The 14816-nt window shown below is 37.3% G+C and overlaps 1 protein-coding gene across 5 annotated transcripts in view; it reads left to right on the top strand.

The window, feature by feature from the left end:
* The window catches only part of DCC (DCC netrin 1 receptor), a 1213980-nt gene that overhangs the window by 728196 nt on the left and 470968 nt on the right, over nucleotides 1-14816 (top strand). For all 5 annotated transcript variants that reach the window (XM_063653694.1, XM_054461350.2, XM_063653695.1 and 2 more), the window contains exons 6-7: nucleotides 5359-5513; nucleotides 8101-8221. In XM_063653694.1, the coding sequence (XP_063509764.1) occupies nucleotides 5359-5513; nucleotides 8101-8221 (276 nt within the window). The remainder of the gene's footprint in view (nucleotides 1-5358; nucleotides 5514-8100; nucleotides 8222-14816) is intronic.

Below are 14816 nucleotides of genomic sequence, written 5' to 3' on the forward strand. Positions count from 1 at the left end.
AAAATTGGCCACAGAGATAGACCACTACAAGAAGCAGAAGAAAGCTACTTTCAGCTTCATGGAACATTATGGAAAAGGGATATGTGAGTTGCTTCTTGGAGAATAAATAGAACATATAGCATCTGAGGAATGCAATTCCAGATAGGAATCCATGGCCAGAAATATGCTGAAGAAATATATCCATGGCCATTGATGAATCATATTCACTCTTTAGTCAGTTTTTCTATCTGTAAAATAAAGCAATTATATTAAATCATCCTAAAGAGCCATTTTAACTATTATATCCTGTTTTAATAGCAAGTAGAATTAGTTTAAGTAGATTAAATGATTTCTACAGAAAAGGAATGAGAAAAATAAGATTTGAGCAGGGAAGTTTTTAACCTCTGAGTTATTAAATATAAAGTTACTAGCTTGGTCTTTATTGTGTGGACACTGAAAGCTCATTGACAACATTTTGAGAACACAAGTGGTATGATGAAAGTTTTCTCATAATTTTTTAAAATGGTACTTCCCATTACCCTTTAATTAGAGATGACTTTGTCAATTTGTGTTGAGAATATAGGACTCCAGAGCTGTGAATAGTATAACATGATTATACTTTGATCCTAAGTTCTAGGAAGCAATCCTAAAATGGGACAAGTAGATCCTAGATCCTAGTCTGATCATCACTGAGAAAAAAACAGAGATCAAAAAAGACGGGAAAATTGGGTAAACTTTATTTGTCTGCTGCCTTGCAGAATAGTGTAATCATCAAAAACATATTCAGTTACATACTGATTTCATGTTAGCATGATAGAGCCACTTCCACTGAGAAGTCACATACTAGTGTCAAGATAAAGCACATGCACAAATAAATACAGTGCAGAAGAAACCAAGTCAAATGCCACAAATTAATTAAAATAAATACCACAGGGTTTCCAAAAGGAAAGAAAATTTTTCAAGAAAAAATCAGGACATCCTTCTTGGAGAAGTAGCCTCATTAAGGATAGGTAGGGTGTCTATATTCGTCCATTCTCATGCTGCTGATAAATACATACCTGAGACTGGGCAATTTATAAAGGAAAGAGGTTTAATTGACTCACAGTTCAGCATGGCTGGGGAGGCCTCAGAAAACTTACAGTCATGGTGGAAGGGGAAGCAAACATGTCTTTCTTCACATGGTGGCAGCAAGGAGAAGTGCCGAGCCAAAGGGGGAAAGCCTCTTATAAAACCATCAGATCTTGTGACAACTCACTCACTATCATGAGAACAGCATGAGGGTAACAGTCTCCATGATTAAATTACCTCCTCCTGGGTCCCTCCCATGACATGTGAAGATTATGGGAACTATAATTCAAGATGAGATTTGGGTGGAGACATAGCCAAACTGTATCAGTGTATATATTATAGAGTGAAACATTAAACATTTCAGGATGAGAAAGTAGAATTTACAAAGACTTAGAATTAGAAAAGGGTCATTTGTTTCATTGAGCCATGGGGTATATGTAAGTCATGTGTGGATGATAAGTTTAAGAAATAAGCAGTAATTTGGTCATGTATTATTTAAAAGAAAGGCAGAAGAGCTTTAACCTAATTCCTAATCCAACCCAAGCCTGTATGTTTAGACCTTTTTAAGACCCTCTCCCATGTTATGTAAGCAAAAGTAATTCCTTTTGCTCAGCGAACTTGGAAGATATGCTTTAATATTTCTGAAAAGTATTCTAAAATAATCAATACCCGTCATTTTCTCTAAATAGTCATGATACCTCATTCTTCACTCTTTATTTTTTCTTATCATTCATTGACTTTTTTATGACAAGAAAATAATATTATTTTGTAGATATATCATTTCCATGGCATTATCCGCACTTCTACTCATCTTCTACCAATATTGCCACAGCAAAGGATGAAAATATGCATTTTGTTGCTTGAGTTTTTTATTGGCATCAGTAGCAAACCTTTGTTGAGCGCGTACTAAGGATGAGGCATTGTACTAGGCATTGAGATATGGAGAAAAATCATTAGCCCTTGTCTTTATGGTATAGTCCACTGATGACTGATAACACTGCCCAATAGACAGTATATTTCAGAAAACATGAGACTTAGACTCTTTTTTTTTTTTTTTTTTTTTAAGACAGAGCCTTGCTCTGTCACCCAGGCTGGAGTGCAGTGGCACAATATCGGCTCACTGCAAACTCTACCTCCCAGATTCAAGCGATTCTCATGCCTCAGCCTCCCAAATACCTGGGATTACAGGCATGTGTCACCACACCTGGCTTATTTTTGTTTTTTGTTGTTGTTGTTGTTGTTGAGACAGGGTTTCGCTATATTGGCCAGGCTGGTCTCGAACTCCTGGCTTTAGTGATCTGCCCACCTCTGCCTCCCAAAGTGTGGCTGAGCCACAGTACCTGGTTAGACTTAGACTCATTTCTGATTCACAGTATTGCTGTTTGGTACTTCAACTCCCCATTTAAGTGAGAAAAGTTATTTTTTTTTCCCTTGCCTGCTGTCTGATATACTGTGAAAGTTAGAGAATCTGAATAGAAATAAAGATATCAAGACAGCCAGAGAAGACAAGGTGTCCAGTGTAATGCTGGAAGCCTAAGAAATATGAGAAAATTGCAAAATATAGATTAGAACTCACATATACATTTGTAATCAGGAAATAATTGTTGAGGCATCCCTGTGGTACTTAACAGTATTACAACTGTAATTATATGGTTAAATCAGATTATTTTCCCCTTGGTTAATCAGAAATCACTCTATTTTATTAATCAATGTAAGAGAAGGTTTTAGGGATTCACTACGTGATCAGCTTTGCTTTATTTAGTTCCATTGAGAGATAATAAACAGGAAAATGAGTCCTACAACCCCAAGTTGGAGAAACAGTGAATCTGCGTGAAACTGTTAGAAAACAGCAGTCACTTAATCATTTGTTTTTGGAGAAATTCTATTATGTAAAGCACACTATTTTTGACATTGAGAATATAGAAAACTACTCTAATTGGAGAATAAGGAAATAACAAAATTGAAAAAAAGCAAGAGGCTACACACATACACATAAACAGACATACCACATTTATGTATTTATATATACTTACGTGCAATGATTATGTTTGCTACCAGTGATGTACTCTAATATATTTTTGCATTTATTTTATTTATCATGCAATTATGCACTGTTATTTACAAACATTAACTGTCATTATTCTCAATTCTTACCTTAAGGTTATGGATGAGGATAGTAACAGAGGCACTCGTAGTGAGAGAAGGACTTGAGATTTAAACCCAGCCCAATCTGGCTCCATTGTTTGGGCTCTTGAAACTTCTCTTTTCTCTTCTTCAATATAAATTTGGTGTTCTCTTCTCTCCCTTTCTCTTCTCCCTCTATATTCCTAATCCTTTCTATTCCTACTCTCTCTCTCTCTCTCTCTCTCTCTGTGTTTGTATATATATGTAAACATACATATTTAAATTTTAGTCTCAACCCAGTCAATTGATTTCGAGTTCTAATGGATGTGACCCAAATTTTGAAAAACTCTAATGTAGACATAATGATTTCAGAAACAGTAAGGATGGATAGATTCAGGTAAATTTTATGGCACCAGGAAAGAAGAACTTAAATAATAAAGGGAAAGGAGGGTTAGAAAGGTGTTTTTATTTAATGGCTCTAATTGCTTATCACAATTATCTCTCAGGCTCTGGAAATATTATTGCAGTATCTTTCTACCAGAATTTTCAAGTGGCAAAAGAGACAATTATAGCAAATCAGTTTAGTACATAGGCAGGGAATCAGACTGTCTGGCTTCATAATTTACAAGATGTGTAATTTGGGGAAAGTTGTTTAAACACCTTGTACTTCAGTCTCTCCATTTGTAAAGTGGGGATAATAGAACCTGCTTCAGGTAGTAGGAGTGAGAATAACAAATATAAAGGGCTTAGGATAATAAATTGTGCATTGTCAGCTCTCAATAAATGTTGGGCATTGGGTAGTAAATGAATCCTTGACCAAAGTCTTTGGAAAAACAGACAGCAGAATGGAACTGTTTCCATATATTCAACTAATATATCTGCTCAGAGGCATTCAAGTAATATTTCTGATATCTTTTGGTTTATTGTCAGTGAATTTGGCTAAGGAATCAAGCCTTATACTAATATCATCAATAATTAATAAATAATTTTAGCCAAGTTGTTTAGAGGTCCAAATTTTATTTAGTTACTAATCAGGGAAATAAGAGAGAGATCATTAAGTAGGAAAAAATCAGGACTTAAATCCTGAGAGTTTTTACCAGCTCTTTTATTTTTCTAGAAGGCAATGGCCATCAAAGATTGGACATTAACTTTGGTGTCAGGAGAAAGTTTTGCTGATGGCTGTTAGAGCAAAATACAGCAGCTACTTAGGCAAAAAATTAGCACTGATCACTCATTGAGCATGACAAAAATGACAAAAACACAGTCTACCTTTGGTAATGGCTACTAAAAATACATATTCATTTTCTATGTGAAACAGATCATGGCTGCTACTTCACTGTGAATTTAATCTGGCTTCTCAGTCAATATAACATTTAAATCTGACGTCACTCTAAGTTTCCCCACAGAAGAGAATAAACATTAATTTTTAGAATTTCTTTCTCCTAGGCAAGGTTTTGAGGGACTAAGCCTGAGCCGAGTCATTAGCAAAGATGTGTTATATTTGTAATTTTCATTCAATTGCAAATTTCTATCATAGAGTAACTAGTGTTATGATAATTAAGAAATGGAATTAAATTAGTATATCACATGCCATGCTGTGAAAATAATAATACAGTATAGTAATACACTACAATAGATCATTGCTAAGACAATAAGAATGTGGCCACAATAAAGATGATATAGGCATAGTGTAGTTCCCTATCACTATAGCCAGTTTCAACAGAAAATGAGTCCATCACATTAATCCTAATGAAACTCTAGAATTACAGGACAACTGAGCTTTCTTATCTTATGCTCTGGGTTGTCTCAGTTCCACCAGCTTCCCTTTCTTTACTTCATCAGAATAGTTTCCAAAGACTTATGTACTTTTCAGTGTGTAAGTCAATTGGATACATAACACATGGATATTCAGAATGTTTATTATGTATGTTGTTTTTTTTTTCCAAAAAGTGTTTCCTTTTTTCTTCCCTTGTGGCAGAACACCATTAACTGCAACTGTTTAACTGCATTTGGGGGAACAAAAGATTTGTTTTATAATATTTCCTGTATAATAAGCTAAGAGCTTAGGGAATGATTTGAATTACAAATATTTTCTATCCCAGAGCAGTGTTTTAAACTCAGTGAAGACCTCAGCAGCATGCAAGGTCACATCCCCACCCACTCACTTTTTTTTTTCTGTCTTTGCAGTTCCGCCATGGTTTTTAAATCATCCTTCCAACCTCTATGCCTATGAAAGCATGGATATTGAGTTTGAATGTACAGTCTCTGGAAAGCCTGTGCCCACTGTGAATTGGATGAAGAATGGAGATGTGGTCATTCCTAGTGATTATTTTCAGATAGTGGTAATTATTTTGTTTCATATTTGTTTTATAATCCCATTCATTGTTTTCTATTTTTTTCACTTGTTTTTATTTCCTGAAAAAAAAAGTTTCCTGTTGGAGATTTTTTGTGATGTGTTAAAAAAATTATTCAAATAAAGCAAATGATTTTCTAGACATAAGAATATTTGAACTGAAAAAGAGTGATCAAAGAGTTCAGCCCCCTGGTTTTACAGATAAGCTTTAAAACATACAAACAAACAAAAATAAATGAAATACAGACAGCCTAAGTATTTCTGAGTAGTTTCACAGTTTCACTGCTGGTTTATCAAAGAGAGTTTAGAACCTAGTTCTAGACTTAAGGCAAGGATCCCTTACTTCTTTGACTTTTACCCATTTTAATACAGTTTTGTAAGATATGATACTTATGATTATGGAAGTCTTCACTTGGTACTACAGACAGCTTTTTTCTCCTGCCCTGCCCTGTAGGACCAGCTTATCCTACATGAGCCATTGAGAAAGGCAGTGGTGATGTGGTGATGAGGACAGTGGGTGCTGGTGGCATTGGTGGCTTCAGTGATAGAGAGGCCATGAAGAACCAGAGTACACATTGCTTTGTAATTTCCCATACTGGAATGAACTGAAGCTAAGAGGAATAACTTTTATAGTTTACTATAAGTTTTAGTTCATTTTCTATCCCTATTGTGGGAGATAATAGGGATAATGGTACTGTAGTCACTGAGTTGTTGCCCTAGTACACAGGGAGTGCTCAATACCTTCCATTATTGTAGCTTTTGCTGTTACTGGCAGAAAGCTTGTCTCATTTGCAAATGCTCTATGAAACCTCACTTATAGGTATAGGTTAGCATTGGAGGTTCTGATTTTAGGTATATGAATATATGAGAGCGATATAAAGTTCTTTTCAAATAGCAAAGAACTTGCAGCTGAAGAAGAGGGTTTTAGGCCTACTTATGTTTGAGACGCAGACATGACACTTTCAAAGAACTGTAATCCAGCCAGGTCTCCTGGGCAGAATGAGACTAGAGCATAGTCATCCTATGAGTCCAGACACAAGCTCTCTCCATCATATTACAATGGACTTTGTTGCAAAGTGCCTCTTCTGCAATCAGTCGACTTTCAGAAACTTTGATAATATCTGTGTGCATGCATGTTGGCCTACTATAAAGGTTCTTAAGGAATACATCCATAAAGGACATGTTATCACTTTTATCACCAGTTATTATTTCTCACTTTTAGTTGCATTTGTTTAATTGGTTAGAAATAGAGTAAGAAAGATAAAATTTTAACTTTTAAATGCCACAGTGATCCATTATTTCCTTTAAAAGCGATGTTATTTCCACTACCACTGAATTAAAAATGATCTGCCAATGGGCACCTTAAAAAGTGTTGTATATGCCTAAAATATATGCTACTTACACTTAAAGGACATTTTTCAGTGCCCTTAAGGACACATTGTAAAAGGCAACATTTATTTTTTTCTACATTTTGAATATAATCTTTCTCCCAGCATGACTCATTACAGTCAACCTATTTAAATTCTTCTTTTATAGGTGAAAGAAAATGTAAGGTATTGCCCTATTTGCATTAAATTGTGCTTAAAAATATTTCCTCAACAGCTCCAGAAATTTTAGAGCCATTTTCTGTCACACACTTAACATTGAGCACAAATAGTAAGTTATATGAAAATTCTTAATTAGAAGTTAGTCAGCTTTATCAAAGAATTTTACATCAGCTAGGAATTGACTACAAGGCACTAAAAACAATTAAGAATTCCCCATGAGGTAATATTTATCTCTTAATGACTTCAAGGGAGGTGATTTAACACGTTTCACTTACTTAACCAATTCTTACACTAATATCGAAGATAAATTGAGTTAGTAGAATTAAATGCTATCTCTAGATCGTTTTATCATCCATCCTTGAAAAAGATGGTGGCTCAATTTCTAAATAAAAGGAGTTAATGATGCTGTATTTAATCTATAAAGGTGAAACATTTCAGCCATACAACAAGAACCACATGGGTATAAAATATTCACCATACTCCCCTCTCCAAACCCCAAAAGGTTATATGTCAAAGCCATTACAATATTTAAAGAATTTTTAGATATTTTTCTGGGCAAACACTTCCAGAAAATATCCAACTTTGATTTCTTGTCCTTTAGAATTCACAAATATCAGTATTTATAGCCTTTCTTTTTTTTCCTGAGCAGCTACTAAACCTGAACTTCCTTCAATAACGAGTAAAAGAATGAGATTTCTTTCCATGCTAATCTTTGTTTCTTCTATAATTAATAAAATACTTTTCTGTTTACTGCTCATTTAGGTATTGAGGATGATGCGTATTTTTGTCAGCATATTATTTAATGCCGATCTAGGTTAAACTGATGCCTGTGAATTCAGAAAAGAAAATTGGGAATGTATGACATTTCCCAGGTAGCATAGGACACATCTGCGAGGCTGAGACCCCTCATGGCCTCTCCTCTTGTTTCTTCTGTGGTGTTTTATTAAACTTTGGTCTCTTCTAAGTTCATTTTGTCACCTTGAGTTTTTTGCTTTCTAAAATATTTTACCTGCTTTTTCTTTTCCCTAGGGAGGAAGCAACTTAAGGATACTTGGGGTGGTGAAGTCAGATGAAGGTTTTTATCAATGTGTGGCTGAAAATGAGGCTGGAAATGCCCAGACCAGTGCACAGCTCATTGTCCCTAAGCCTGGTAAGACGATGGGAACTTTGCTTTGGTACCTGGAATGAAAATTATTCATAGTCTGTTTGTAAAATCCACATTGGTTTTCCTACCCTTCAAAGGCAATATGGCAATATGAAATTATTTAGTTAATTAAGGTATATACTTGTGTACTGATGACATTTTCCTTCTAGAAAATTGTGTGTGTACATGTGTGTGTATATGTGTGTGTGTGTGTGTGTGTGTGTGTATGTGTATGTATATATAAAATCTCCAATGAGATATAGTCATCATGAATAATAGGGCCTCTGCTTTTCAAGGCAATAACCACTAAATTATTACCTTCTCCTTCTTTTGTGCCCTGCCTTTCTTCCCAGCATTCCATTTAAATATAAAAGATACAATATATACCTTGCATATATGTTAGGTGTATATTTTAGTTATATATGTGCATATATACATACACACATATCTATAAATATATATACATAAGGACTATACATATTTTCTTATATGTAATCTTGAATCAATGGAAGTTGGCAGAAAAATAGATATAACCACTTGAAAGTAAGGCCATCTTTCTCTTATCTTCTTTTAATTAGTGTATTAGTCTGTTCTCCTACTGCTGTAGAGAAATATCTGAGACTGGGTAATTTATAAAGAAAAGAGGTTTAATTGGCTCATGGTTCCACAGGCTGCATAGGAAGCATGATGCTGGCCATCTGCTGGGCTTCTGGGGAGGCCTCAGGAAACTTGAGATCATGGCAGAAGGCGAAGGGGAAGCAAGCGCATCCTATGTGGCTGGTGCAGGAGAAAGAGAGAAAGAGGGGGAAGTGCTACACACTTTTAAACAACCAGATCTCATAAGAACTCACTCACTATCAGGAGAACAGTACCATAGGGAAATCTGCCCCTGTGATCTAATCACCCCAGACCAGGCCCCACCTCCAACACTGGGGATTACAATTAGACATGAGATTTTGGTGGGGACACAGATTCAGACCTATCAAATAGATCTTGAAAAATTACTCTTTTTAATTATAGTTGCAAAAAATGCCATTTTGTTTTATAGTCTTTTGGAAGTTTAATATATTGCTGAATTATAGAATTCTAGAATAAGTCCGGGCACAGTGGCTCATGCCTGTAATTCCACCTTTTTGGGAGGCCAAGGAGTGAGGATGGCTTGAGACCAGGAATTTGAGATCAATCTGGACAACATGGCAAGACTTTGTCTCTACTGAAAATAAAAAAAATATATTTAAAAACAGGCAGCCACCTGTAGTCCAGCTACTTGGGAGGCTGAAGCAGGACAATCATTTGAGCCCAGGGTGTTGAGGCCGCAGTGAGCTATGATCACACTACTGCACTACAACCTGGGCAACAGAGCAAGACTCTGTCACAAAAAAAAACACAAAAACTAGAATAAATTGATATTAGACCTGTCATGTAACAGCTCTATAACAACACAGTTTCTTGAGAGACAAAAATAAAAACAAAAGAACCATCCTGCTGCTCTGAAATGATTAACACTAAAGAAGTTTAAAACAGGGACAAGACAGTTGTTTTTACAGATCCAAATACTTCAAAACGTTAATATCTCCCATAAAGAGTTACCTATCATGTTACATACATTTCAACTCTTTTGGACCAATTTTCTTCCTTTTGACATGGCTCACTTTTGTGTTAATCTTTTCCTGAAGTAAGTTTAATAGAAAGTAGGAAAAACATATGACATAGTCTTTCTTTGGCTTTTATCATTTAAAATGTGCCTATTAAGTCCGTATATTTTATGCACCCCAGCCAGTTATCTGAAGATTCATAGCAATGCTCACAAAGATGACTTTCTCTTTTTTCCTTGATTGAAATAAAAATAAAATAACTATAGAACAACAATGCCAGATAAGTAAAGAAGCTAAAGGAACTATGTAGGAATTAAAAGGGGCAATTAACTCTTACTCGAGAACACCAGTTTCTCTGACGGACTTCTTTTCCCTCCATTTGATGCGCTTAAGTGTCAGTGTAACTTCATTGGTGTGACTAAGTATATTATTTTCTGCTGAACTAGTAATGGATAAGTAGGAAAAAAGGAACCTTTAAAATCAGGGTCTCTAATGTGAGCCACACTTTAAAAACTGTACCACATCATTAGGAATAAAAGTATGGGTGCCTTTAAGCTGATACTGGCTGCTATGCAAGTCACAGAACAGGGGAATTGTAGGTGAGTTTGATTTTTCAGCTAAGGCCATAAAGCTGATGACAATGCAAGATAAGTGACTTCGTGTTTCTAAAGGAGGTGTAAGATGTATCCTCCTAGAACTTGGCACTGACCAAAGAAGTCCAGTGAGCATCCCTGCACCTGCTCACAAGGAAGGAAGATTCTTTGAAGTGCTAGAATTCATAGGATGAGAGGTTGTCATGGTATTTTCTCTCCTGTACAAGCCAAATTATACAGACTCCAAGAAAACCTTTTAGACAGAGTGTGTGTGTGTGTGTGTGTGTGTGTGTTGCTGGAGACTGATTGAAAAAATGGGAAATGGGCAACTTTATTCTGCTGTTTCATGGTCTATACAAACCTGCCCCCAGTGTCTGAGGAAGCTGAGAGACCAAAGAAAGAGGCTGACAAATCTAGTTTCTTAGAAATACTTAATAGGGACTTATGAACAGGAGCCATATCTGTGTCTCTAGCAGTGCTGAGACAACATGGTGGCATGGGGATGCCACTAGCCCCCAGACCCAGGGCTTATATACCATAGGGGAGAAGTGGTTTCGAAGGGAAGTGTGAGATGATGGAAGTACAGTAACACCAAAGTTTTCTGACCTAATGGCAGGATTTATGGTAAGTACCTGCTGTTACACAAGGAACAATAGATAAACAGGAAATCTTAGAGGCCTTGCCAGAAGAGGGGTTAATCAGAAGCCAACAAACATGGTGGATTAGCTTCCAAGATGGAGTTGCTTTCGTCACCACACTGGCTGGAAACCACCTGGAGCTGTCCACAATGCGGGGAAGAGAAAGCAGAGGACAACATTGAGAAGAAGCTCTATTTCCACCCTTGAGAAGAACAAGGGTGTCAGTTCCACTTGAAGAAGGCAAGGCTGAAGGTTTCTTGAAAGGACTTTTCCCACGAGGTCCTGTCTGCTGAGGCTGTGCCAACCAAGACACTAGAGTGATGCCGCCTGGATGGAGCTGAGCTAGGAGAGTGGAGCAGGTCAGCCAGAGAGTGCTTTGCCAACTCCAGCAGGGGTCCAGTGACTGCATTTCTAAGGTGGGGATTTTCTGAAGCACTCACAGAACTGCTCCACAAAAAAAAAAAAAAAAAAGAAGAAGCAGCTTGCAAAAACCTTCCATGAGTATGGACTTTTGAAAGGACAAGCTGGGTAAAGCTGAGTAAAACAAGCTGAGTCTTTGTCTCTTTATTCCAAATCCATCCTCCCCTCTCTGACCCTGAGGAAGCCCTAAATAGAAGGGAGAAGCGAACTGAGAGACCAGAACACAGATGACAGGCAGTCCTACTGCCCCCTTCCCTATTTACAATCTACGCCTGCTTCGAGAGATGGAAAGAAATTTTAAATTATTTGACTGTTTTAATTTAGATCTCATTGAGGTGTTTGTGTGTTGTGGGGTGGGGGTGGGGGTTATTGTGTGGGGTTCTGTTTGTTTTGTTTTTGAATACCTGAAGATAAAGCTTTTTTTTTTTTTTTTTTTTTTTTTTTTTTGTGAGACAGCATCTCACTCTGTCTCCCAGGCTGGAGGGCAATGGCACAATCCCGGCTCACTGCAACCTCCGCCTCCCAGGTTCAAGTGATTCTCCTATCTCAGCCTCTCGAGTAGCTGGGATTACAGGCGTCCACCACCAAGCCCAGCTAATTTTTCTTCTTTTCTGTATTTTTTAATAGAGACAGGGTTTCACCAGGTTAGCCAGCCTGGTCTCGAACTCCTGACCTCAGGTGATCCACCCGCCTCGGCCTCACAAACTGCTGGGATTACAGACATGAGCCACTGCACCCGGCCAGTAAGGCTTTTTAAATACTTACCTCACCCCAGGGCCAGAGGATAGACCCAAGTTACAATCAGGGTTGGGAAGACAGAGCTGACAGTGTGTGTTTGAAGATGGATGACAACAGAAAAATAAAAAGCTATTTCCTTCTAATTTCCAATAGTTGAGCTTATTCAGTCAACCCATTATAGATGTTCAATTTCACTTATCCCAGGAACTCTACAGGTAGCCTTTAATTCATGGTATCTTTCATTCCACTTGGGACCTGATTTGTTTAGGTCTTTGTGACCATAAACTATCAAGGCTCCCTTGAGCAGAAATGGCATTTAACTCCTCACTAGAGCCCAGGAAAATCTTGATAATTCATTTATTTTCCATCTAGATGGTAGAGTGTTGTTAGTGGCATCTACACTCTTGGTCGTTGTTTATTGTATTTGGCACTGGATTCAAAAGAAAGTAAAAGAAAATGAAGATAAAAATCCGAAAGCGTGACAGGACACCGTTGTGACTGTCTTATATTTCTCCCTTACACATGATGGATTGCTTTTTCCTGGCTATTTAATCAGGTCTTCAAAGAATGCCACTCCAATTCCTCAGAGATGCAGCACAGGCCGCGTGCACAGATGGTAGAGAGGCCAGCTATAAATTAAGCAATGAGGCTGACCATGATAGCCCTCTCTGTTTAAGTTTTGACAATAAACGGTCATCATATATTCTGAACTACATTGAGGGCGTGCATTACCCAGCTGTTCAGCTTTAGCCTGTCCACAGGCTTGTGGCTGAGAGTTACTCTTGGCAACCGTAACAATCTGCTTCTCGCTGAAGTACAGACAATGACCTATTTGAGCCAGTGTCTGTAGTTGTCGGGTATTTACATAAGTCTAATGAAGTTTCAACATAGTCTTTTATATATAGTTACCTATTCCCTCTTTAGCAGTTAGTGACTTAGGAAATAAAATGAACATAATCTGCTAAATTAAATTGAGTGAATGACTTGTTTTTCTCTCCAGAAAATGCTAGGGAAAAATACTTGAAATGTATGCATTTTCAAATGTGAAATATATACATGGTTTCCTCTAGATAAAGATTAAGATAAAAATCAAGAAGATCAATGGTGTTTTTAAAAATCGTTATACTATAGGAGGTTCTATCAATAATTGTACATATGTAACATAATGCCATACACACAGTGCTATCTATGCAATTATTTATTTTCTGTCTGTCTCTATAGAACACATGCACAAATAGAGGATGTCTGCCTGCATACATGAGACTTTGCATATATTACATTAAAAATATGGAGCCATATTATGTAAGCAGTGGTGATGGCAAGTTAATTCAGTTTAGTTGATTTATATGATGTGTATTGTCTATTAATCTCTCCTTAGATCTGGGGACAGAGTTTTATTGTTGTTTGTTTTAATTAATTTTTGAAGGGGAGGGCAGGATGTTGGCTAAGAAGTCTCCTTTCTAAATAAGATATTATTGCTGCAAGTATACTATTCAGTGAATAGTCTAGCAAAAAATGTGTTAAGAGTCAATGTGTTAGGAACGGGTGCAGTGGCTCATGCCTGTAATCCCAGCACCTTGGGAGGACGAGATGGGCAGATCACCCGAGGTCAGGAGTTTGAGACCAACCTGGCCAACATGGCGAAATCCCACCTCTACTAAAAATACAAATATAAAATTAATTGGGCATGGTGACCCATGCCTGTAATCCCAGCTACTTGGGAGGCTGAGGCAGGAGAATCAGTTGAACCCAGAAGGCAGAGATTACAGTGAGCTGAGATCAAGCTACTGCATTCCTGCCTGGGCAGCAGAGAGAGACTCCTTCTCAAGAAAGAAAAAAAAGAGTCAATGTGTTAGGTGTTACAAGAATAAGGAGTTTCAGTAGCCAGGGTTGCAAACAGGTAAGCAATAAGTTAGGATCCCATTGGCATACTGGATGGTGATTAATTAATTACTCCCATGTCACCATCCAGTAAACTGTAGTGCAGGTAGGTAGTGATTAAATTAAGGACACTATTTGGTAGCTGAGTGAAGAAGTTAGCAATTATCTGGAGCTGGGGAGCGGGAGATGGGGAGCAAGGCAGGAACAAATAGTAAGATGAATTTAAGATATTAGGTATCTCTGAGTTTCTTATCCTGGTTCTAGCTGTTGCGTGGCATTCCGTTTTCTGACAGTGTCTGCAGTGGAAGGTTGTTAGAAGTACCTGACTGCTAAGCAGGGAAGTGGAGGGCCGTGGAACTGGGAATGCACCTACGATAGGGGCATACGTAGTCTGGGATGTGTTTAATATAGTGGCATAAATGAGTGAAGACAGAATAAAGTTGCCATGGGAAGAAATAATGTATTCATTATATTCCACCATGTACAAAATGGCTGTGGGAAAAATCCATATAATCATACCAAGAATAAATGCTATTATAGATATTTCCCAAAATGTAGGTTTGCTTGGGCAAGATATAGAGTCTATGTCTCATGTTAACATTGCATATTTGGCTGTGTGGTGGAGTAGACAGAGCATAGACTTTGGAGTCAATTAAAGTACAAATCACAGCTCTATCATATATTAGCTATGTGACATTAGGACAGACACTTAACTCTAAGCCTTAATATTATATCC

The sequence above is a fragment of the Pongo pygmaeus genome, chromosome 17 (genome assembly GCF_028885625.2).
Source record: "Pongo pygmaeus isolate AG05252 chromosome 17, NHGRI_mPonPyg2-v2.0_pri, whole genome shotgun sequence".
Lineage (NCBI taxonomy): Eukaryota > Metazoa > Chordata > Mammalia > Primates > Hominidae > Pongo > Pongo pygmaeus.